At 40.2% G+C, this 26,862-nt stretch overlaps 1 protein-coding gene across 3 annotated transcripts in view; it reads left to right on the top strand.

The window, feature by feature from the left end:
• Positions 1–26,862, top strand: part of PLCB1 (phospholipase C beta 1) — a 688,962-nt gene that overhangs the window by 596,878 nt on the left and 65,222 nt on the right. For 2 of the 3 annotated variants that reach the window (XM_032351387.1, XM_032351389.1), the window contains 4 exons: positions 4,956–5,032; positions 5,140–5,229; positions 5,916–5,973; positions 6,565–6,651. In XM_032351387.1, the coding sequence (XP_032207278.1) occupies positions 4,956–5,032; positions 5,140–5,229; positions 5,916–5,973; positions 6,565–6,651 (312 nt within the window). Of the gene's footprint in view, positions 1–4,955; positions 5,033–5,139; positions 5,230–5,915; positions 5,974–6,564; positions 6,652–17,714; positions 17,833–26,862 lie in introns of all 3 variants that reach the window. The other variant, XM_032351388.1, reaches the window with a different exon arrangement.

The following is a 26,862-nucleotide window of genomic DNA, read 5'->3' on the forward strand; positions in this document are numbered from 1 at the left end:
ATCCTAAACTTACTTGTGGAAATGGTGAGACCTTGGTGAGCCTTCCTCCCGTGGAGTTGGTCAAAGGCAGTAGATGAGGCTGAAATTAATTGAAGCCCCTAAAAGACGTGAGGTAACTGTGGTAAATTACCATAAATTAAAGAAAGAGATCTTTGTGTGAGAGTGGTTGGCAAAAAAGGATAGGATAAAGTCATGATCCCCAGCGGTGCATAAAGTGACCCTGATGTGCCATGTTGAACTCACAGGGGCATGATGGGATATTTTACATTTTTTTAAGGAAACAGTAACATCTGTTGGACACTACGCAAAGTACTACTATTAAGTTTGGATCTAATTGTTTCATGAATAAATAGAGCCCCCCTTTTATTTCGTTTAGCCTAAGGTATGGTGAAAAAATTATTGAGATCCCAAGGACACTGTGAAGCAAGAAACATTATGAATCTCTGGAATAATGAAAGTTGAATCCTGAGAAATGGCCCATAAGTCCAATAACAAAACAATTTTTGTAACTTTAAAGCAAAATCAGGTGATTCCAGTGGTTCAAGTGTAAGTGTCATGGAGAAGCTGAAGCATATGCAGGTCGGGCATCAAAACTTCTGCAGGAGCCACTGGTCTTTGACTGTAGGGATAGAAATGAAAGGAAGGTCCAACGTGGAGGAAAAGTTGAGGGATCTGGGAGGGTAGGGGAAACAGAAATGGGTTTTCATGCAAAGGGAATGCGTGCAGGGCAGAAGAAAGCTTAAGAGGTGAAAATGAAATGGTAGGATCAGGTCCTGCCACAGGTTGGAGAAGACAGGATGGAAAACAAGGGCAAGAACCTTCCTCTTGGAAGGAAGGGTAAGGAAACCAAGTTAGGGACCTACAAAGTGGTCTAGTAGGAGTTGCATGTGTGTTCTTCCTTTTAACTTTCACAACTACCTCAGGAAGGAAGTGTTAGCCTCATGTCAGACTGGAGGGAGCTGAGTTTGGGGTAATAAAGAGAATGTAGATAAAGGGCCAAAGATTTTTTGAGACAGAAAAGAGGGAGTTTGAGGGAATGTCTTAGTCTCTTACCATAGATTAAGTGGCAGAAACAATAAACACTTATTTCTCACAGTTCTAAAGGCTGAATTCCAAGATTAAAGGTGGTTACAGATCCAATGTCTGGTGAAAGCCCAATTCTTGGTTCCTAGATGACCATCTTCTCATTGTGTCCTCACCTGGCTGAAGTGGCAATAGAGCTCTGCAGGATCTCTTTTATAAGGGCACTAATCCTGTCATGAGAGTTCAAACTTCCTGACCTAATCTCCTGCCAAAGCTCCACCACCGAATATCTTTACATAGGGGTCAGGATTTCAATAGATGAATTCTGGCAGGGGACAACACAAACATTCAGTCCGGAACAGAGGGTGTCTTCTAAAATGTCTCCATCTTTCTCAATAGTCTAGACAGTGCCTCTCAAACTGCAACATGAACACAAATCTCCTGAGAATCTTATTTAAAACGCATATTTGGATTTAGCTGGTCTGGGGTAGAGCCTGAGAATTTGCATTTCTGTTGTGTTCCCCGGCAATGCCAGTGCTGCTGGTCTGACATGGTTATACTGCACTTTACGTAACAAGATCTAGAAAGCCAACTCATTAGCTAGGAGTCTGTAGAATAGTGCCAGGTGTTTAGGGTACTTGATAAATATTTGTTGGATGTGGCTAAATTGAACAGTTTAAATAAAGGTGTGTGTTCCGGGAGCAAAGGGGGTGGGAACTCTTCCAGAGAAAAGTAAAGACCAAGGACAGATGTTCTGAGGGAAAGACAATGAGGAAGGCCAGGGGGTGTGGCAGTCAGGGAAATTCTGTGGGACTCTGAGGGAGTGTAGTGCTGCCAGTGGTCTAGGGGGTGACACCAAATCAAAATAAAAGTCAGAATTGGGTAGGGATGAGGGCCGGAGGTAGAAGGAAAGCAAGACATGTGAGCAGGTAGGGGCATAATCAATGAGAGAATATTCTGGATCAGGTGAAGGATGCAGACGACAAAGTGGAAACAGAAGTATGAAGGCTGTTGAAATCAAAAGTGCTGTTGGGAGATCTAACAGTGGTCTGGAGAATGAAGACAGGCCCTCGGAGACCCCCCCAGATCAGGCAAAGTATCCAAATCACCAGAGATTTTTGAAAATACTGACTTCCAGGCCCTTCCCCTAGACATTTGGAGTCCATAGACCTAGGTACAAGCCCCGGAATCTGCATTTTTAGGAAGCTGCCCAGCAGTGGTTCTGATATTGCAGTCAAGGTTGGGGAGAACCCCCCCTTTTTTTAATTATTTCTTTTTAGCGTAACAGTATTCATTGTTTTTGCACCACACCCAGTGCTCCATGCAATCTGTACCTTCTCTAATACCCACCACCTGGTTCCCCCAACCTCCCACCCCCGCCCCTTCAAAACCCTCAGATTGTTTTTCAGAGTCCATAGTCTCTCATGGTTCACCAGGGAGAACCCTCTTAACTCCTTAGAGTGAATGAGAGAGAAGAAAGATCTTGTGGGGAAGGAAAGGGGCCGAGTGCACACCCTCAGCTAGAATAGAGATTGTAGGACTCCTCAAGGAAATTTCCAGAGTCTTTGCACACCGACATTTTACATCTAGACAGCTTGATAAATGGCACTACAAAGCCGTAATATTTCATGATTTCTTTAATTGTGATGGTCATGATCAGGCAATCTCTTTTAAAAGATCAAATAGATTTTCTGTTGGCCCGAGTCCCAGTTCATATTTGTCCGATTTAATCCACTTCACAGACGAATGCATCAAATTTCACGTTAATGTTAAGTCAATGTGCCTACTTTGTTGTAGTTCTCTAAGAGAATTTCTCCCTTAAGTTTTTATCCTCTTACATAAGAAGGTTTTTTGTTTGTTTGTTTTTTTAAAATAATAATTTCTAAAATCATAATGAAAAGAGCATGGGGTAGTGGTGAAGGCTACCAGCCACGGAGCCTGGTTTCTTGGGTTTGCACCTAGCTCTGCCACTTAACCCCCTCAGAGGCTGGGGGCCCAGGACCTGAGCCACGCATGTCAGTGACTTCCTATGTAAAACGAAGCTAGAAGCACAACCTCACAGGGCTTAAAACTCTTCAGACAGTGATGGCCCTACCTAAATCAGTGATGGAAGTTTGCTGGGAGCATTTAGGCCATTCCCGTTGAGAGTTACTACTGAAAGATATGTATTTATGGCATCCCATTGTCTGAACCGTCCCTGTTTCTGTGGAGTGTTTCTGTAAATTCCTGGTCTATATTATTCTTGGGGTCTCAGACTGGAGGGTGGTTAGGGGGAGGTGTAACACGGTGAAGGGTATTAAGGAGGGCGTGTGCTGTAATGAGCGCTGGTGTTATACGTAACTAATGAATTGTTGAACACTGCATCAAAAACTAATAGTGTCGGGGCTCCTGGGTGGCTCAGTGGGTTAAGCCACTGCCTTCAGCTCAGGTCATGATCTCAGGGTCCTGGGATCGAGTCCCACATCAGGCTCTCTGCTCTGCAGAAAGCCTGCTTCCTCCTCTCTCTCTCTCTCTGCCTGCCTCTCTGCCTACTTGTGATCTTTCTCTGTCAAATAAATAAATTCTTAAAAAAAAACCTAATAGTGTATTTACTATACAGTGACTAACTGAACATAATTAAAAGAAAGAAAGAAAGGAAAGAAGGAAGGAAGGAAGGAAGTTAGTTTGCTGATTAGTTTGCTGGGACTCTGATTAGATTGCTTTGTCCCTGTTGCAGCAACAGGTCACTTACCCTGCGGTATCTGAGAATCTCCATCACTGGCTGACAGCAGTGGGGGGGCTTTCAGAGGAAGCCCACACCATCTGCTTGGGGTTCCAGTCAGAAGGGTAGCGTCCAGTTGCCACCACTGCCTGAGTAATGGCAGAAAATTCTATAGGTTCTTCATGTGAAACAGAGAAAGAGATGGGATTGGAAAGCAAAATGACCCTCATGTCACTGATAAGCATTTAACTGAGCACCTACTGAACATTAGGAATGGTGCAGAGGGCCAAGGATATGCAAACACGGACAATGGTCGCTGCCCTCTGGAAGTTTGGTTTGATAAGAAAATTGATGCAAAACAGTGAAAGAATTGCTTTCATGAAATGCATGAAAATTCAGGGGTACCATTCTATAGAGAGAATTTCTGAAGGTCTTTGGAAGTTACCTGCACAAGGATACAAACACTGGTTTCTTTTTCTTATTTTTTTTAAGATTTTTTTTTTTTTGACTGAGAGAGAGGTCACAAGTAGGCAGAGAGACAGGCAGAAAGAGGAGGGGCGGGGAAGCAGGCTCCCTGCTGAGCAGAGAGCCTGATGCGGGGCTCTATCCCAGGATCCTGAGATCATGACCTGAGCCAAAGGCAGAAGCTTAAACCACTGAGCCACTCAGGCGCCCCCAAACACCGATTTCTACCTAAGATGGGCAACTCATGGTCCTTGAGGCAAACAATGAATCTGGTGGAAACCCAGAATTCCAATTCACAGTTGATTATAACTTATATTCATATCATCCTCGTGTGATTTTGAGCCTCACTGTATCTCCAAGAGACAAAAGCAGTGATCATCCCATTTATAACCGAGAACATGAAGGTTCAGAAAATGTAGCAGTCTTGACCAAAATCATATTTTTGATGTCCTGGAGTGGGGACTGGAGCCAGTATTTCCATGTTACTTGTCATTGCACTGAGCTAAGTTGCAGAAACCAGGACAATAATCTAAGGAATCCCGTTTAATTACAAAGGAGATAAGAGGAAGACGTTCATATTAAAACCTAGAAAAGGTGATGGTTTTAAGTTATGTCCGCTTGGCATGTTAGATGCCTGGTAACTGTAGCTATTGTTAAACATCCATCATCGCTTTCTAAACACCCGGCACTGCTGTCTGGAGGATCCAGTGGAGAGGATGCTTTGTTTGTGATCATGTAAAACAGCAAACACATTTTCTTTCCCCAGCTTATTCAAAAATTGACGGATGTTGCTGAAGAATGTCAGAATAATCAGCTGAAGAAGCTCAAAGAAATCTGTGAGAAGTAAGCCTGCATTATCGTTCCAGTAGCCCTGTGTCTACCGATGTGTTGCACAAAATCTGCTATTTATTTACCTTTTTTCCCCCCTCTTACTTCTGTTTTGACTTCAGAGAGAAGAAGGAGTTAAAGAAGAAGATGGACAAAAAAAGGCAGGAGAAGATAACAGAAGCTAAATCCAAAGACAAAAGTCAAATGGAAGAGTAAGGAGAAAGAACCCCTTCTCCCCTACCTATCTCCTGGGATTCTTTTATTCAGTTCAAGATAGTTTTTTTTTTTAAGATTTTATTTATTTGACAGACAGATATCACAAGTTGGCAGAGAGAGAGAGAGGGGGAAGCAGGCTCCCCACTAAGCAGAGAGCCCAAAGTGGGACTTGATCCCAGGACCCCAAGATCATGACCCGAGCCGAAGGCGGAGGCTTCAACCCACTGAGCCACCCAGGCACCCCCAGGATAACAACTTCTTAACCACCTAAAGACCCATCTGTGAAATTTCTCCTCTAATTAACCTTTCCAAAGTTCCCTTTTGTAAAGTTTTTAACATATGGAAATCATAGAGCAGTTCAGCAAAGATCTAAGGTGCACCCAGGGATCTTTCAGATAAAGATGGAGTGAAGAGTTGTCCTTAGGGAAAAAAAAAAAAAAAAAAAAAAACCAATCCTCAGTTCCCATGCTGTCCGGCCACATTCCCAGCATTTAGCAAAAACAGAGCTTGCTTGTCCGTGGGCCGAGCCTGCCTTCTGTCCAGAGCTAGCAGGCTGTATCTTTCTTGCAGCAGCAATGAGAATGTAGAAAGTTCTGGAAACTTTCATCTGACAGTCCCAGGTGCACCTATATGTTGATGCTGAATGATGTCATATAATGATCTAGTTCTAATTTGCTCTTAGGGAAAAGACAGAGATGATCCGATCATACATCCAAGAGGTGGTGCAGTACATCAAGAGGGTACGTCAGTTAATCTCTCTGTTTTGCCAACTGCATATGAATGTGTGAGCCTCTGAAGGGAAATGCTGAGCCTGGTATCCGTTTATCACCAGCACCTGGGAGAGCTGCTTTACAGAGCAGCTGTTCTGTAATCAGTGTTTCTGCAAGTTTAATTGCAAACCTATAGATAAAAAGGGTCATCGAAAAATAGATGTCAAGAATCCTTTCCAAAGACAGGAGCCCAGAAGTATAAGGTCAGTAGGAGAGCCCCCAAAAGAACGTGTAGTTGTCATCACCACGAGGAAAGATGGCCACCTCCAAAGGCACTTCTCTGTTTTTTATGTTGATATTACAGAAATTTTCAAACATTAACAAAAATGTGAATTTTTACTAAAACTACATAATTTATAGATCACCCCTACCTGGACGCTGTGTCCCCATCACCCAGGACCAACATTTACCAACAGTCTCCTACACTTGTAAGGACAGTTCTTGCTCAGGATATGAAATAATTCAATGTATGCCATAGATCTGAAAAGCTTTCAGTTTTTTTCTGAAAACATTCCCTTGCTCATTTAGATGAAATTGACTTTCTTTGTAACTTTCTTGTAGTTAGAAGAGGCCCAAAGTAAACGGCAAGAAAAACTTGTAGAGAAACACAAGGAGATACGTCAACAGATCCTGGACGAAAAGCCCAAGGTAAACTGAACCAAGTAATAACACGCAATAACTTCGTTTTCTTTCTGTTCAATTAAAATAAGATCTCTGTAGCTCATGTACCTTGCACACGGTCTTTCAGAGCTGTTCCTACAGCGTAAACTCCTGTATCTTCCTCAACCATGGTGAAAATCTTTCCAGCGATATTCAGTACACATTTATCATCTACTGGTGAGCTTTACACATTGCAAATGCTCAAACCTAGATCCTGACATCTTGGTTGCAGTTGGTCTGCAGTGTGGTTCAGATGTCTTTAAAGTACTTTCCCTCTCTCCCTGCCAGAATAGAGAGAATTAGTGGAATTAACAGGCCTCTTCGGTTCTGATAAAATATTGTAATGGCGAACTCTGTCCAGCAGAGGACGCTCTGTACCAAAATCACCCTGGTTTTTAGCCAACAAATGCTCTCATAAACCAGAAAAAGAAAAAAAAAAGAACAAATCTTCCCCCTACCCCTATATAGTAGTATATTGTGGCTCCTCTTTAAAATTATCTTATCCTTATTGTTCAGTCAAAATCAACTGTTTTTCATTAATATTAAATTTACACAAACTGATCATCTATAAATCAAATACTTGTAGGTTGGCAAACAGCATCTTGATTTTAGATCATTACATACATTTTGATTCATCACTGAATATTTGTCTGTGAAAAAATGTGCTTTTCAGTTTTATTATTTTTCTATGCACGGTTAAAAATATCTACTCTAAAAGGTATTGCTGTTCCATACAAGTACTCTATGAACCTGCAAAGTTTAAATGCTGTTTTCATTTCATTGTATAGTCCATTCATCAATTTACTGCTTACAGAATTTTTTGTGGCTGATTCTAAATATATCTTTACAGTTATTTCTGCTCTTCTCCTTTTGTATTTATTAGACAGGAGATTTATTTAATATTTTTAACTCCTGAAGTTTTTAGGCCTGGAAATATAGATGAAGCAGTAATGAAAATCTGAGAATTGATAATTACTTAAACATGCTGCTAATTTTTATGTCTTTATGTAAACATGCAATTTGAATATTCTTAGTCATCATTTTGAGTTGATTATGCATTAGTAATAAGTTTTAGGATAATTTCAGAAATTGCTATATTTTCCATTTAGGATTGATCTTTCAAAATGTTTGGAGCAAAAGATTCAGGTCTAGCTGGAATTTAAGAAACACATTAACACCTTAATAATCAGTCCCAGGTGATATATTCACATATATACATTTTTAATCCATGCTGTCTAAAGTCACATGTCATTACTTTGTACACTGACATAATATACCCTGGTTATGACTGCTATCTCATTAACCAGTTTTTGTATTTGAAAGAAATATATATCTTCTGAGATATTGTTGTTCCCACAGAATTTTATTTTACTTTGTTTTTGTTTGTGGTCTAAAATCGTCAGCTACTTGTCTCACAGATACAATGCAATCACATATGTGTTTTGATTATATAACTCACTATTAAAAAAACCCTACAAATAGATTCTGTTACTGCACTAGGTTATCATGATTAAATCAGCTTTGGTAGGTGTTAAAGCACCTGTAAACTTCTGCACTTAGTATGACTACACATTAGAAGAATAAGTGTTGGGCAGCTTATCAGTCAAGGTGCATTCTGTAGCAGTTTTACAGAAAACCCAATTAAAACTGGCTTATACAATAATAAACTTAGTAAGTCATATTATTGAAAGTTCAGACATGTCACAGTTTGAGGATTGGTTAATCTAACAGCTCACCAACCTCATCAAGAGTCCAGGTATTTTCAGAATCTCTACCATGCCATCTCACTTTGTTGCCTTTCATGCCTGAGCTGTAAACCTATAGTCACAAGATAGCTGCCATAGCTCCATGCATCACAACTTTACATAAAACCATTCAAAGGCAATGTCTTCATCTTACAGAATTAAGGAAAACTTTCCTAAATCTTCCTGATACCTTTCTCCCCATTGGCTAAGTTTGTGCCATATACCCATTCCTAAACCAATCACAGGCAGGTGGGTGTCATTTGCAGGTCATTGGTTTAGTGCAATTAAGGCTCACTCAAAAGGGTGAAGAGAAGTCCAGCTTCTCCTCAGTATCATAGTCAACAGGCACCTGAACAAAACTGATGTTTTGTTATCAAAGAAATAGAAATAGCAATTAGGTAGATAATTAACAGTGTGTGCCACTACCATATTTATACCAATTTCCCATTTCTTCTTTTTTTGGTCCTTAGCAAGAGGTCTGAAGTATTTCTATGAATTTATAATAGTTCCTTTGCCTTCATTTGTGTTTTGTTTTATTTGTAAAATTCTGGGCCTGTCTGTACATGATCAGTTTAGTCTGCCCCAATATAGCTAATAATCAGAATCAGTGGTGCTATGGACTGAATTGTGTCCTCCCAGAATTCTCATGTTGAATCTCTAACCCCCAAAGTCATACTATATGGAGAAGAGGCCTTTTTGAGGTATTAAGTTTATTGATTCTATTTTTATTTTTTCATTTTTATTGATGTATAGTTAATATACAGTGTTTATATTAGTTTTAGGTGTACAATATAATGATTCAACAACTTATACATTACTTAATGTTCATCATGATAAATGTACTCTTAATCCCCTTCACCTATTTCTTCCATCCCTCCACCCACCTCCCCTCTGGCTACCACCAGTTTGTAATCTGTATTTAAAGTCTGTATTTTTTTGTCTCTTCTTTTTTTTTTTTTTAATTTGTTTTGTTTCTTAAATTCTACATATGAGTGAAATCGTATGGTATTTGTCTTTCTCTGTCTGCTTTATTTCACTCAGCATAATACCCTCTAGCTCCATCCATGGTATTGCAAATGGCCAGATCTCATTCTTTTTAATGGCTGAGTAATATTCTATTATATAAATATACTTAAATTTTTTAACCCATTCATCTATGGATGGACACTCAGGTTTCTTCCATATCTTGGCTATTGTAAATAATGCTACAGTAAACATAGGGGTGCAGGTTCTTTTTCAAATTAGTGCTTTTGTTTTCTTTGGGTAAATACTCAGTAGTGGATATACTGGAGACGCCATACTGTTTTCCTCAGGGGCTGTACCAATCTGCATTCCTACCAACCGCGCTTGGGGGTTCCTTTTTTCCACAGCCTCATCAGCATTGATTTCTGTTTCCTTCATTTTTTACTAAATAGGAACAACAGTGATATCTCTCTGCTTTTCATCCATATTGCCCTTACTACAATTTTGTGTCTGGATTTGAAGGTTGCCCTTGGAGATTTTTGGTTTCATGTCAAATGAAAGCATTTATTAAGAGATGCTCTTCAAGGCTTAAGAAATGTTGTGCTTTAGGGGCACCTTGGTGGCTCAGTCGGTTAAAGCCTCTGCCTTTGGCTCAGGTCATGATCCCAGGGTCTTGGGATCGAGCCCCACATTGGGCTCTCTGCTCAGCAGGGAGCCTGCTTCCCCCTCTCTCTCTGCCAGCCTCTCTGCCTGCTTGTGACTTCCGTCTGTCAAATAAATAAATAAAATATTAAAAAAAAAAAAAAGAAACATTGTGCTTTAGAACCATGACTTTAACAGTAACATAAGAAATCATGACAGTTAATATTGTAGGACACCATGGCTAATCAAAGGAAATGTCTGTGATAAGAAGGAACAATAATAAACAGTGAAATGAATAAGATAAAATGTAGGTTATGTGGAGAAAGCACAAAGCACAGGGAAGCAAATATAGGCAAGTGAAAGTCCAGACCAGCATAGCATTCATCCACACTCCTGTAATTGTTGGATGTGGACCAGAAATAGGATAGCACTGGCTTTGAAATAATCCCTCTTCACATCCAGTATCAGAATGGCCTTTTAAGGCTAGACAAAGATATGAGGGAAATTAACAAAAGCAGAAACAATAAAGAAAGAACAGTAACTCAAGGGAATGAGACCAACCAGCAGTATTTATAAAAGGTTAACTGAGTCGGTTGCATTCAGTCAGAAAGATGAGAAAGTGGAATGGTTTCATGACATCTAGAAATTTATGAGCTGTTCCATCACTGAATGTTGGACAAAGAAATTGAGTTGACTATATAGTAGGTAATATTAAAGATAATTACAATCTTTCTATGAAGAGGAAAGCATGACAAACTTTGCCAGAGATTACTGAGGGGAGTAGAGTTCTTTCTTCAAGTATTTTGAGATGCAATGAGCAGTTTTATACCTCGAAAACAGTAATGGCTAATCTTTTGCCTACAGCAAGTAGATACACTACATGGCATCATATGTCTTCCCATTTGTTAATTTATTTCACCAACACGTCAAATATAATCACTTAGTTTCTCTTTGTCCACTTATTCTAACTAATGTAATAACGTGTTTAATGTTCCTAACCTCCTCCAAAACAGGGAGGAAGCTATTTTTACATGCCTCTATTTTCCTAGTATTACTATTTTGAGCTGTTCTGAACCACAATTACAAGCTGCAGAGTTTTCCAAGCCTTTGATAACCAAACAACTCCTTGAAAATTGAACAAGTGTTTTTTTAACAAAAGAAATTTGAAAATCCAATTGCTGAAAGACAACAGCTCTTCAAAGACAAGGAGTTCTGGCTGGATGTAGAGAGAACTACATAGAAGATTAATCCAAAGTGTAACCTTCTAACCTTTTACTCCATCATGGGCTTATGATCTGTAAGTATCAACTCAAGTTCCTAAAATTGTTACCATCCTCCAATAGAACAGTTGGAAGACAATGGGCATCAGTCAAGACCATTTCATTTCCACACTGGGACCAAGGACTTCCATTCTACTGGCACATATTTGGTAGAGAACCAAATTTGGCCAGACACAGTGTGAAAATTTATTTTAGAATGTCCAACTTTGTGGGGTGCACTAGGCCTTTTTCATATATAGACTATTTTTCCCCCCACTAAAAAAGAGATCAATGAGTCTATTCCTTTTGCATGTAATTCTTGAGGGCATTGGGGAAAATGGAAGTAGGTGATTTCTGAAAGAGGCAACTCAATATGATGTAGAATTACACTATGCGTTCCTGTACATAAGTCCTTCTGAAATTTCTTAAGTTACAAAGAGCAGTAGACATCCTTGAAAGAGAATACCCAGTTCCTTTTCAGTTAAGTTCTACAATTTGAAGAAATGTTCAGTTGCGTGTATCCTAGCAGTGAAATATTTAATTCAGTCCCTGAGGGTATGCTATTTTCGGCTTTGTTCAAGGTGTGTCTTTTTATGAAATCTATAGCTGCAGAGTCCTTAAGATGGATGTAATAAACCCTACTAATTATATAGGTGACATAATTGGTTTCCTTGGGATTTCCATCTCTGGGTTTGCCAAGACCATTAGGAAAAGTATATATGTGTACAAAGGGTGACAGAAGCAACTGACAACCCAGCTGCCAGTAGAGAGAAACCATACCTTCTATGGTCACGTCCAACTCTGAACTGATTGATTATAAAAAGGACACTCTGCCTTTCTCCTGAACACTTTGAAAAGATTTATTTAGCATGTTGAAGCAACATTAATCAGAGTTGCCCCAAATCTGCTGCAAATATTCCAATGTATATTGATCACTTTGCAGCCACTCGTTCTCATTACAAGAAGAATCATCTTTTGAGAGGACTTTTTAATGAACCATCTCCATAACCTCATAAAACAGTCAATAAATCTGGAATTTACTCTTTCTCTGACACTTAATTTGTCTTTGATACTTCTTAGAACACAGGTTTTCTTTTTTAAATTGAGCTCATCAATAAGAGAGAATTTCAGGAAGCTTTAGGGCATTTTAATTTATAGCGAAAGAACATTTCATCATGTGGCCTACTGGCTCTTATTTTTTCCTCTACCAGGGGAATACAGACTTATTTTCCTCATTTCCCTGACATCTTTGAATGAGCAGGATGAGTGACTCATCCCTCTGAGTGAAGTTAGTCTTGTCAGATCTACCACTGAGCCCTGAGGCAGAACTCTCAATGAAGTGATTTCAGTCCTGCCTTCCCAGTGTTCAGGGAGAAAGAGACTAGGGCATTTAAAGTAAAAGCCTCTTCCTTACATAATTCATTTGTGTGTTCCCTGATCCTTTGCAACTTGATGGGGGAAATGTGGATCCTCTTTGCCATCACCCATTGGACCTCCTCAACAAAACCAGACCACAGAGGGCAAATTGGCTGCCTGTTGACTATATTTTGCTCATTGTCAAGTCTTGGTAGGCCCAACCAATGGTTTGTTTTTTGTGTGTTTTTTTTTTTTTTCCCATGGAAGAAATTTTTTTTTCCCCCCATTGGTATCAGTGTGAATAACTGCCTTTTAAAAAATGTAGTTATTCATTATTTTCCTGGATGTAAAGCTAGGATACATTGACTCTTCTGGATAGTGCTAGAACATTAGAACAGTTTGACTCTGTCTCCTCCTGATTTATTTTTGAAATTTATTAATGATTCTGTACACATCTCTAAACAAATAAGACATTCTTATGTTATGTTATACTGTCAGTGTTGATTTAGACTTATCTACATATTCACAAGATTTTTTGTTCAGCATTCTATCTTGTGTCTCATACTGTCCATTTGGGACCATTATTTTCTACATCCTTTAGAAGTTCCTTTTTATAGTCTACCAATGACAAACTCTTTGGGGGTTTTGGTTTTGTTTTCATTTTTGTCTGAGAATAAATATGTCTTTATTTTACCTTCATTCTGGAAGGATACTTTGACTGGGTATAAAATTTTAGGCTGAAAGTTTTTTTCTTTTAGCACACTGAAGATAAAATTCCCCTGTCCTCTGCTTTCTCTTATTATGGAGAAGCTGTTAGTCTTAGTGTAATTCTTTGATAATAGCTTGTATTTTTCCTCCTTTTCTTGCATTTAGGATTTTTTTGTGTGTGTTTGTTCTTTGCAGTTTTTCTAAATATGTATGTATGGATAATTTTCCTCACTTCTGTAGAAACTCAGCCATCATGTCAGCAAAAATGGCTTCCATCACATTATTTACATATAAAATAAAATGGACCTTTACTCCATCAACTTAGTCTTGTAACTATTTTCAGTATTTTCCATCTTTTCAATTCTCTGTGCTACCCAGTGGACAATATTTCTCTGACCCTTTTTCTAATTCACCCAAAATTTGTTTACACTGCTCTTCTACTTTTCTACTGGGTTTTTAATCCTAGCTTTTGTGTTCTATTTGATCCCATAAGTGCTATTTGGTTTATTTTCAAATCTATAATCTGTATGTTTCACTTACTGTAGGGAAAGTTTCCCCTAAGATTCCTCATTCTATACAGGGCACAGGCTTTGAGTTGTGGCCCCACCATATCAGGCTTTCAAAAGATGGTTTCAATTTCCAGCATTAGCAAAAGCCCATCAGAGCATAAGTGGCTTCTCTGTCTATGTTTGAGGTTCTGCAGTGTCGGCCTGATCACTCTTTAAATTTTTGTGGTTCTTAGGTTCTTTGAAGAAAATATTTTCAATCTTGAATTCTAGCTTTTTTAGTTGTTTTCAGTGAGAAGAATGGTCCGAGTAACCTAATCAGGAATAGAAAATCCCTACATGGTCTTTCTAATATGTTTAAATTCATTAATACCTGTATTAATTTGAGTTCACCTAGAGAAGCAGAACCTGCAAAAGATTGAGTCTTTACCACGGAGCCAAACACACACACACATACCTGGACCAGGAGTCAGAGCAACTAAAGAAAGGCCCAAAGAGAGGGGAAAGTAATCCCAGATCCCATTCAACATATCTGCAAAAACATGTACGTGTTATAGATGGCCACTGCCTCCCTCTTCAGTCCTCCACCTCTCAGGAGAGTCTCCCCTGTAGCTCACCTTACCTCGAAAGGGAACTCTGGGAAATGTAGTTCAGCCTAGGCAAGTCAGCATATTACAAAATCCTCATGCTATTATTTAATACTTGGAAATCTTCTTAATAGTTTCGAGGCACCTGGGTGGCTCAGTCATTTAAGGTCCTGCCTTTAGCTCAAGTCTTAATCGCAGGGTCCTGGGTTCAAGCTCCACGTTGGGCTCCCTCTTCAGTGGGGAGCCTATTTCTGAACCTTCTCCTCCCAGTTCCTCCTCTCTCTCGCTATCTCTTTCTCTCTCTCAAATAAATACATAAAATCTTTAGGAATAAAAGTAAATAATTTCTCTTTAATATTAGATTATATAAGGGTATCTGGCTGACTCAGTCAGTGGAACATGTGACTCGATCTCAGGGCTGTGAGTTCAAGCCCTACATTGGTTATAGAGATTACTTAAAAATAAAACTTTAAAAAAAATTAGATTATGTAATTACAGAGAGCCAACCTGCAAACAAATCTCTAGGGCAGAGAAGGGGCTCCCCTCAGGCCTGCATGGCATTCCCCAGGCTGCCTCATGGATTCCTGTTATTCATTAGCCCCTGTAAGGCAACTGGGTTTGAGACTTAAACAAAATTGAAATGGAGATTCACGTGGTTTCATTGATTCCTCCTCCTTTTCTCTACCCCATTAACGAATTCTTTCCCCTTTCTTTGTCCTTACTTTCCTAAAGATGAGGAAATGTGGGAATGTCATGATGGGCTTATAGTTTGGAGGGAGGGTATCCAAAGAGAATACTCATCACTTACTAGAGCAGAGAGTGGATGTGTTGATGGGGTTCAAAGTCTTCCCAGCAAGAACTGAGATCAACATCACGAATAAGATTGCCCTTAACAAAAGAGTTCATACAACCCTGGATGGCCCACAAAACCTTTTGGGTTCACTTCTACTCTGTGTGCCTATCATTGAGCATGAATTTTGCCAATAGTAATTAGATGATTTGGCCCAAATATATCTCTAGTTTGTTTTTAAAGCCATGCTTTGGTATAACCACAATAATAAAAAGAGTCAAACTTGCACCCCTTAAATACTATTTAAGGCAAGGAATGGAAAGATTTAATTACCTCAGGTACCACTACCTGATTTTACCATGGCCCTCAACATTTTTAGGGGAAGGATGGCAAATTCAAACCACAAGAAATATGTACCTGGAGAATGTCTAAAAAGGAGATGTCCTGGTGATTTGAAACATTTGATGAAGTACCAGAGAAAAAGCTATTGCAGGAGGAAAAATGCATGACCAGTGAGCCGAAAAATGCTAAAGGAAATTTCAGTTCAAAATGGGAAAAGCAGTTTCTAAAAGCAAGAGTCACATTCTCTGTTTCCCATGTATTCTGCCTAAGGTCGAATTAATGTAGCAAACCTACCCCTTGGAGTCCTGGAGTCTTCTACATTTATTATAATCATTTGCTGAGGATAATCTTTGAATTTGCTGAGGAGGTCTTTGAGTTTGTAGCTGAAACCCAGGTTCAAGTAGTATTTCCACATTCCAAAGAGTTTTATGTTTCAAAGAGTTTTATTAATAGGGTTGGAATTAATTTCTGCTAATGTTTATGAGGGGATAATAAACAGTTCATGATGTTTCTGACAGTTTGCATACATTCTCCACTACAAACCCTCTGTGACCATCACAGACACACATGTACACAGGCATTCACACACAAACAACTTGATACAATTGGGGAGAAGCTTACTATGTTTAACTATTTTGGCATCAAAATGGATTTTGCCCTCCAGAATTAAACTAGCATAGGAGAAATCCTGTCTCAGATAGTAGTCAGCAGCATGTAGATGGTTTTGGTGACATGGAGAAAATAGGAAATATGTTGTCTTCTAGCTTTGGCTGGAAAGGGTTTTGTTGTTGTTGTTGTTGTTTTTCCTTTGAATCTCACTTTTTTTTTTTAAGTAGTTCTTAGATTTTAGGAAATACATAATGAGCTGTTGCAATTCTTTAATTGATTATCAGGACTTCCTTCTAGGTGAGATCACAAATACTGTAGGACTTGCAAAATGCGATGAAAGGGTTAGGACATCTTTATAATTGTTAAGGAACCAACTGCAGCACCATTACCCCAGTCAAAGCCACCATCCTTTCTCAGCTGGATTTCTCAATAACCTGCTAAATGGTCTTCCCACTTCCACATGTGCCCACTCACAACTCCCAACAGGGCAGACAGAGTCATCTTTTAGAACATAAGTCAGCTCACTCCCCAGTTTAAGACTTTTTCATGGCTCCCATCTCTCTGAGAAATAAAAGTCTGCAAGGTCCGACATGATCTGACTGCACTTTGCTGTATCTCCTCTTCATTTCCTCATTGACTTACTCTCTGCTCCAGCCATCCTGGCTTCCTTGCTGGGACCCAACAAGCTAAGCCAATGTCTCCCTGGACTGTTGTATGGATCTCTGCCCAGAATGTTTATCTCTCAAGAGTCTGCTTGGGCACCTCCCTCCTATGGCTCAAGTCTTTGCTCAAAGCTTTCTTTTCAAAGAGGCCTTCTATGACCGCTTTACTTAAATGTGCACTCTTCCCACCACTTCCCCATTCCTGGTATCTCCTCTTCCATTTATTCTGCTCTACTTTCTGTGTTTCAGAGCATTTACCACCTTCTCTCATTAGGTCATTTACTTCTTTCTTAGGTGTGTTGTTTAGTGTTGATCCTTCCCCAGTGGAACACAAGCTGCTTTTACATTGGAGCACACGGGCTTGGACTGTTTTGCTCACTGATGCTCTTGAGTTCTAGGCACTGAAGAACAATGCCTGGCACATAGTTGGTGCTCAATGCATATTTTTTAACAAACGAGTTATGTAGAGGACTAACAAAACTAACATCATATATTTAAAAAATATCTCTCTTGGAGACAGAAAAGTATAGCCATTCAGCCCAGACTCATTGGGCTACATTGTTCAGTTGCTGTCAGGGATTCAATACAATCTCTTTTCAAGTTTCTTAGCAGTAGTGCGATTTTGTAAAGAATTTTTCTAAGCTACTAGTTGCAACCATATTTAACATCTAATTCCTACAGAGGGCAGGCAAGAACCAAGGACAATTCCATTGCCAATCCCAATGCAGAAGCATTGGAATAGATAAAGGAGATGGAGATTTTAAATCTCCGTTCTAGAAGGTATTCCAAGAGAGCTCCCAGACCAAGAGTTTGAAACAGCCAATGGTTAGAAATCAATTTCAATGCCACAAAAATGACAGCCTCCCTTTTTTTCCCACACAGGGGGACGATTCCTCCTCATTCTTGTCGGAAACTTGCCATGAGGATCCCTCTGTTTCCCCCAACTTTACTCCCCCCAACCCTCAAGCTCTCAAGTGGTGACCACCGTCCTTCCGGCCAGGTAGGACTGGATGGGAGGGGTCGCTTTTGAGAGAGGGGCGGCATGTGGCCATCAGGTTTACAGGCATCATGGACTCGCTCCTTTGTTTTTCCCACTGCCCTGGACCCCTACCCCCCACCGGCCTTTCTCTACATTCCCATCCTTTTCCTGCCTAGCTATACCCATGATGCTCCTGATTCATTTTTACCTGTATTCCCCTGGTGTTTATTTTTTCATCATTGTTCTCTCTCTTCTTGACATCAATTCCATTCTCCACTATTGTCTTCTTCCTCTCTTCATTTTATTTCTCTAGTTGCAAAACTGGCTTCCTTTTAGAACTCGATCTTTCTCTCTTACACTCACGCTGTTATTTCTGCTTTTGAGACATTTTTAAGTTCCTACTTCTTGCAGCTTTGGTTGCCCACAGTCTTACTATCTTAAACACCAGTGGGATTAAATTAACTCTCAAGGAGTATTCCTGAACCACTCCATTCGATTGACTACACCTATCCTTTTAAAAATCCAGCAAAACCCATTGTATTCCCACATGATATTTTGAATTCAGGGGATAGCTTGGGATTTCCTGATTCTCTAAAATCAAAAGCCCTTCAAAAGACCTCACTAATAGGGATGCCTGGACCAGGGGCTGCTGGTTGGAGCAAAATGAAGGTCAGATGTTTAGAAAGGATTTCAACTTGCCAGAGGAAATGCATTATGAAACATATTGTATTCCTTTTGCTAATAGGAAAACTGGCCAAAGCCATTCCAGTGCATGTGCATTTCAGGGAGGAAAGAGGTGTTATTGTGATGGTAGAGAAAGCAGAATACATCTATTCTGATGTATTGAAAGCAGAGACCTACAACGAGGCTTATGATGTTTTCATCTTCAAACACTCGATCTGTGAAGCAGTACATTTAGAAACACGTCAAAGAATTAACGTCAAAGAATTAGTGAAAACAACTTTACTGGGGGAAAAAAAAAACTATAATCTCTTTCTTGTTCTCTACATCCATCAGCACATGCAGTGGTAGTTAGCACAACACTTCCCAACTTCCGTGAGTGTATGGATTATCTGGAGATCCTATGAAAATGCAGATTCTGATTCTGGGGGTCTGGGTGGGACCTAAGATCTGAATTTCTCACCTGATTCCAGGGGATGCCCTTGCTGCCACATTTCCATGGATCCCATTTGAGAAGCAGGGATCTAGTACATTCTTACCCCTCCTGGCTTTAGCATCTGTAAGGAAAAGCTTTAAGCTGCTTTCCTGCTGGTTTATTGTATTTTGAATTTTGGGCCTCATCACGAGCCTGACCCTTCAAGACCTTTTTATTTTTTTACTACAGACTGTGACACTAGAGAAAGGTAGAGAATGACATTTGAGAGCAAAGCCCCAGCCTGGCTATGAATCCTATCCTTGTCCCGTTCTCCCCCCCGCCCCCCCGCGCCCCCGCCAGCTGTGATGCTCTTGTTCCTGTGGTGACCTCGTGATAAAACCCATGTGGAAAGGCGGGGGTTGGGAGAGGGTGGACAATATTGATTTCTCCCGGAAGGCATCAGGGAGGGAGACCTTGACTATCAATGTTCAGGGCATTTTTTTTAAGTCATCGGGTATCAGAATCATTGGATTTTTTGCTTGTTTGTTTTTGATGTTTGCTGTTACTGTTCTGGTGTTTTCGAAAGTTATTGTGAAACATTTAATACCACAGGTAGAATATTGAATTCTCTCCAAGGAGGTAAATGGCAATGGACCTCAGAACCCACGACTTGGGTTTTGTTTTTCAAAACAAATGCAAGAGAGGCCTAAGGACCACATTTTAGTTGCTGGGCTTCATCAGGCTTCTAATGGCTGGTCCTCGACTTGTTTTTCCTTTAGAAGGTCAACTGAGCTTCCTGAGTTACAAAAATATTTGCTTTCAAAAGAGACAGGTATTCCCACAATACCTGGGCATTAAGAAAACCTTTAATCACATCATTAGTTTGGTCCCTTCAGCTTTTCACATATAAAAGACAATATAAAAATAAACCAATTTCACATGTTCTGGGGGAAAATAGGTTTCATTGTTAATACAGAACAAAAAAATTGCACTGTTTTGTATCTGGAAAAGAACAAAAAGTCCTTCTCCACCAGTATATGAAAGGTACATTTTTGGGCCATGTTTACTATTTCCTCCAAATGTTTCTCGCTTACCTCATACTTTCCCATTGATAGACTACCGCTGAACACAAAATGAATGAATCAAAACTAATAGTAGATAAAGCATCCCACATTTTCTAGAAATGAGTGTTTTTTTCCCCTCTAAGATTGATACCCAGAGTACTCCTCATGTAAATAGGTGAAATTTCACATTTTTAAATTTGTGAACACAAACCTTCACGATGAAAATTATATTTCTCGGTATCTACTAGAGATTAATGAATGGAGCTGTAAAGGTTAGTCATCCTTTTAACCACAGTAACTTCTATTTTTTGGTAAATACAAATCACTAGACAACAAGATTGCAAATAAAAAAGGATGTTTGCTCATTTTGTGTATATATGGACCTTTGCATAAAGATGTGTGTGTGTGTGTGTGTGTGTGTATACACACCAATGTCTATAAAAATGCTGGTGATATAGCACTGGAAAATTTTCAATTTATGCGAAGAATTTATTAAGTGCCTTCTTTATTCTGGGCTGTGCCAATATCGATTTCAATAGAGAGCACGAAAGAGCAAAAAACACAGGTCCTACCTGCTTTTAAATAATAAAGAGCAATTCAAGGCCATCGAAGAGCATTAAAAAGGTTTTTCTCCCCTGACGTTTACATAATAACAGAAACAACTAGCATTTATTGAGCACCTACTATGCTGCCAAGCACCTTCAAAGCATATCACATGTGTTATCCTAGTCGTCTGGACATTGCACAGTAGAGGAAATTAAGGTTCAGAAAAATTAATGAACTTTCCCAAGGTCATTCAAAGAGTATCTGACCTTGAAGACTGCTTGTCATGTATTGTGCCCTTCAGCTTTCTCAGTAAATATCTGAAGCTATGATTTTATGATCTAGATGTCAAGGGTATGATATCTCTTGCTCACATTTCATGGACAGGCAAGCAATAAAGGTATACCATCTTTGCCTCAGTATAAACATCTGTAATATAGGGAGATTACCTAGCAGGCTTGCTGTCGAAGGAAGGAGATCCCCCCGAGTGGCTAGAAGGGAGAGACACATTCACATACACCAAACACTGTTTCTTTCCTGGTGGTATACTCCAGCCTTCATAAGATCACAACCCAATCTGGCTGGGCATTGAGCCCCCAAAATGATCACAACAGCAAGAGGATTTAAATCTCATAGGCAGCATGTTCAAGTTTCTCAGTATCCCTTGTTTCTAAACCAATGTCTTAGAGAAGAAGTTCTCGCAGGACTAGATGTTAGAACACCCCTGCCAACCCAAGGCTCAGCTCTGGGGTTTCACTGTTGGCTGCAGCTCCCAGGCCATGGGTGAGAGGCAGACCACTGTTTTCTGTGCTCATCACATCCAGTGGGCAAGTAATGCCACGCAGAGGGGAAACTGAGACTCGGTGTGACCTGCACATGTGGGTTAAAGGATTTTGAGACACCCTTCTCTGTCCACGGCTCTTGGGGCTCACCGCTCACCACTCTCCTCTGTAAAGCATGAGGATTGAGGATGGACACTCTCACCCCCTCCCAACCCTGACTCTCCGGCTCCCTCCTTCCTTCTCTGCTCCATCCAGCTTGTGTGTATGAGTGCTGAGTTCAAACCTAACTTGCTTTACTTCCCTGAAGATCTTCTTGCCTCTCTCTACTCTCTTCACGGTTCCCCCAAGAACACCCTTACTAACTACCACCTCCTTCTCCCTCTTGGAAATTTGTGTCCTGAATGATGTGAGATAGAATTTAGGGTACACATTGGACTTTGTACCAAGGTTAAGCAGTTGTTTGTATGGCTTTCATTTATTCATTCAAATAATATGTACTCAGCCCTGGTGTTTATCCTTGAAGTGACTAGGAAATCTAAAGGAACATCTTGGAAGAAAAACATCTTTTTTTTTAAGATGGGTTTTAATCTTCTGTCATGTCACAAGATAGGGTTTCTCCTTTTGCTCCAGAGTTTGAGTGAAGGGCACTGCTTTGAGGTAACTCATGAAACATTTAAGTAAGAAACAAAGAAAATTTTCCTAGTGTAGGAACATCTAAATGCCTAGATTCCCAAGGGTTATTGTCAAAGATCTTTAAATATGGCAACAAAAGGGCTGTCTACAAGCAACCTTTTCCTGACCTCCTTTGTGTCCAGAAAGTGTACAATTAATTAAACCCAGAAATTTGCCACTGAAATAATAGGTATGAGATCCAGAGAATTCAAGGTGTTGGAGGACTCATTAAATAGGGTTGCATAAATATCATGCTGAAAGATTTAATGAGTCCATAGAGTCACTTATAGAGCAATGAAGCTGAGATGACCTAGAAAAAAATAAATTAGAATCGATATTGTGCTTCCGAATTAACAACTATAGATTGCTATATTAGCACCTGAGATGAATTCTAAAATTACATCTTAAAGCATCTTCGTGTTCTCATCCCAGGCAAAATGAAAATTGCTTATTTTTAGCATTTTACTTGCCAGTCATCAAAATGCATGTATATAGGCATATTTATTTCTGTGATCTTGAGGAACCATGAAATGCTTTAAGGAGATACAACTACGTAAATAGTGTTCGTTTTTCTTCTTCTTTGAATAATTCAGCTAATACTTACTGGATGCCTGTTGTATATCAGGCACCAGGCTAGATGCTGGGACAAGAAAGCAATGCAAAAAAGATGCAAAGCTTGCCCCCCACCTCATTGCTTGCAGCCCAGTGCAGCTCTGTCCTAGAGAACTTTCTGCAGGGATGGAAATGTTCTGTGCCTGAGAGCTCAGTGCAACAGCCACCAGCCACAGGTGGTTAGCAAGTATCTGAAGTGCACTAAAGCAACTGAGGTATTGAATTTTAATTATACTTAAATCGTATTTAAATGTAAGGACAAATAACTACATGTAGCCAGTGGCTAATATACAGGCAGCACAGAAGGTATGTTGCATCTTAATTTCTAATATGTAATCAACCTTTCTTTAAAGGATGCCAGGGTGTGGCAGGGGGGTAGGGAGCAATGGGTGCCTGGGTGGCTCAGTCAGCTAAGCAGCCAACTATTCATTTTGACCCAGGTCATGATCTCTGGGTCCTGGGATGGAGTCTCACAGCTGGCTCTGCACTCAGCGGGGAGTCTGCTCAAGGATTCTCTCTCTCCCTCTCCCCCTTCCCATACACACACACTCTCTCTCTGTCTCTCTCTCTCAGTCTCTCTCTCTCAAATAAATAAAAAAACACTTTAAAAAAGTAAAAGAGTCAAAGGATTTGTGTTAGAACAAAAAAACGCTACGATTTTCACTATAATGGAGCTGTTTATGGGAGAAGAAGGCCTGACACAACTGGGGGAAAACAAGGAAGGCTTCCCAGAGGCGGTAACCCTTGACCAGTAGGATTAAGTAGAAGTTTATCAAGCAGAGGAGCAGACAGGAAGAAATTCCTTGTGACCTTGTGACAGAACCTGAGGTATGAGTATCATGTTAACTGTTATGGAATTGCATTATTTGCGTGCTGTATTTAGTTAGTTTGGGCAGCCATCTCAAAATATCTCAGACAGGGTGGCCTAAACACCAGAAACTTCTCTTCTCACACTTGTGCAGCATAAGGTCCAAGCATAAGGTCAAGGTGCCAGCAGGGCTGGTTTCTGTGAGATGTCTCTCCTCGGCTTGCTGACAGTGCCTTCTTACTGTAACCTCCTGTGGCCGTTGACCTGCCCTTGTGCACAGAGCGAGCTCTGGTGTCTCTCCCTCTTATAAGAATGCCAGTCCTATCAGATTAGGACTCCATCATTATGACTTCATTTAATTTAATCACATCCCTAAGGACCCCATCTCCAAATAAGTCACATATGTTGGGGTTTCAACATAAGAGTTTTGAAGAGACACCATTAGGTCCACAAAACATGTCATTCATTCAATAAGCAAATAGCTTTTTCTCTGGGTCCTTTCCCCATCCCCGTCCCCTAAGGAGATGAGACCTACCTCACACTCAGCTCACACAAATTTATAGAAAAACTGTCATCTATTGATCTAGCATATGATGACTCTACTCTAATCACTGCTTTTGATTGACCCATTGATAGATACATAGAGTTCTAGAAAAAACATCTAAATTAAGTGTGCACGTCTCAGAACTCAAACATAATTAAATATTGCTCAAGCAAATATTAATATTACTTTTCCTTTATTCTCTGAAGACAAGCCAGTGGTAAGTTGGAGTTGGTCAGACTAGCTCACAAGATGTTAATTTTTAAGTTTTTCTGGGATTCTGTGAGCCAGCGGTTAAAAGCAGCCATTATAAAAATGTAAATTATTTACACTTACCATTAAACAAATTATATTAAAAACAAAGATAACAGATACCCAAAACTCAGCTCACAGATGTATGCAGGGTTCCCGTAGCCACTTACGACAGCCGTGAACACTGTTACCCATCTGTTACAAGCAAAACAAAACTTTCTGTGGAAATGTGATTTATTACCTTTTTAAAGCCTGTATTTCTTTGTTTCCTTCACAAGAAAGGGGCAGTGCTGCCTTCCTGACCCACGAACTCTCAGTCCCTGCATATAAAATATTTTGGGGACAACAGAAAAGTCCTCTGAAACATAAATGTAGCATTGACAACGTCTTTCTAACTCATCCAGCCGTGTCTTCTATCTCAAAATTGCCTCAGCTGTAGTGTAATATCCCTCCCACTGCTAATACTACCAGCTATTACTAAGCTTATACTCAACTTACCTCATTCATTTGAAAGGGGACACTTTTGTTCCTCCTAAAAGTTTTAAGTGACAATAAGTGAAATAGAATAGGAAACCTCTGGAATAAATAGCAATTTTCGGGTTAAGCTTTATTTTCTGTAGGAAACATTTCTCCCCACTGTTGCTCTTTTTTTTTTTTTTTCCTTTTTTAAGATTATATTTATTTATTTGAGGACAAGAGCGAGATTGAGAAAGATAGAGAGAGAAGAGTGAGCATGAGCTGGGGGAGGGGTAGAGGGAGAGGGACAAGCAGACTCCGTGCTCAGCGGGGAGCCTGACACAGGGCTCCATCCCAGGACCCCAAGATCATGACCTGAACCGAAGTCAGGCACTTAGCTGACCGAGCCACCCATGCACCCCTCCACTGTTGCCTTTTTATACCACTTCCAGATAAGTAAGGAGGTGCTCATGTTTTAAAAATGAAATGCCATTCGGCAAAATTCACATCAACTGTAGTTGATCAACACTACAGTTAAGTGTCTAAAATCTGAAGCCCAGGAAGTGAAAGTACCCATCTAAGGTGACAGAGCAAATAGGGGCTCAGGTTCCTGTGCCAGGTAGACACATCGAATGGACACCACAATGCATCTTGCTTTTTTCATGAAAACCCTGTTCATTTAGGATTTGTTTTCTCATCATAACACCCTATGAGGCTCTTATGAGGATGATTATAGAAGAAATTCAAGCAGCAAAGATTAAGTGATTGGAAGTTTTCACCCTTTCCCTGGGTATAACTTACATCCACAAATCTGAGAATCATGACTCTAGAACACATTTGAGCATAGAATGGCTACAATCCTTGGCAAGAGAGGGAAAAGAGAAGGGATCCCAAGACTGAGATCCAGATAACTCCTCATTTTAAGAGTTCGGTAGAGGCAATACAGCCTGAAAGAGACTGAAGAGGTACAACCTGTGAGATAAGAGGGAGACCAAGACTGTCAGAGAAGCCAAGAGGGAAAAATGACGCACAGTGTCTACAGCCACTGAGTGGTACAGAAAGGTGTCTTTTGACTTTAACCAGGACACCTGGGTGCCTTTGGTATTAGTGATGGGTTGGTGGGAACGTGAGAGTGAGGACCAGATAACAGTAGGATAAACAGGAAAGGAGGCATGAGGGACTGTTTATCTAACACTCTTCCAGAAGTCCAGACTTGAAGGGAAAGAGAAATCTGGAATAGTCGTGGGGACATCCACTGGCAAAGTGATTAACCAGTACTTCTAACTTAGGGTCCAGTCTAGTATATCATGAGATGACTACATAAATCACTTATTTTAGTTTATCATGGGATGACTAAATAGATCACCTATCTTACTATTTGTCAGGGTTGTGTTTTTCTCAGAGGAATCAGAATTCCTCAGTAGAAAAATGAGATCTTAATGAGCGTACGGCATAAACTATCAAGAACTATCAAGAACAATAAAGTGTTGTCCTAGACACTGGTTCAATATTGGGTCGTTTTTCCTTGGTATTTAGTACATTAACAATAATACTGATAGAGCTTGTGTGGTGGTCCCCAGAGCTGATCCACAAGGGCCCAAAGCCTGCCGTGGTGGCTACGCAAAGCCTAGGAAGATGAAGAGACTTGCACATTTACCGTCCCGTAATTACTATTCACTCTGCCTTGTGTAGCAATGAAACTACTTTGCACATAATAAACTGATATATTTTATTTTCTCTGTAAGCATCCTCCTTCCCTCCCTATCCCTGAATCATAGCTCCAGGAAAGGGAAGGAGGGGCTTCCCTGAGGGAAACGATTCTCGTTAGCAGGGCAGAAACCTTGAAAAACAAGAGATTTCAATAGAGGAAGGGATTTCTCCAAATTCCTTTAGCTTCTTTGAACACAGACCAGCCTAAGGGACTGGAGTCTTACCGTACGCCCAGCGATGACAGGACTCAGGGTGGGCCACCGAGAAGGAAGAAAGTGTACCCCTTCTGACCCTGAGAACTGTGGGAAGAAGTAGAGTGAGAGAAGAGAACAGGAAGTGAGATTTGTATGTACCTCTGTCACTTTTCCTCTATGGGTCAAAATCTGGAAGGTTCTCATATCATGGGCATCTCAGAGGGAACAGGAAATGTCCTGTGTGCCCTGGTGACAAAATGTGGTGGTATTGAGGGGGCTGGTGGAAGCCTAAGAATAAGACAGAGATGCTCCCTCAGACCA

This window comes from Mustela erminea, chromosome 7 (genome assembly GCF_009829155.1).
Source record: "Mustela erminea isolate mMusErm1 chromosome 7, mMusErm1.Pri, whole genome shotgun sequence".
NCBI lineage: Eukaryota > Metazoa > Chordata > Mammalia > Carnivora > Mustelidae > Mustela > Mustela erminea.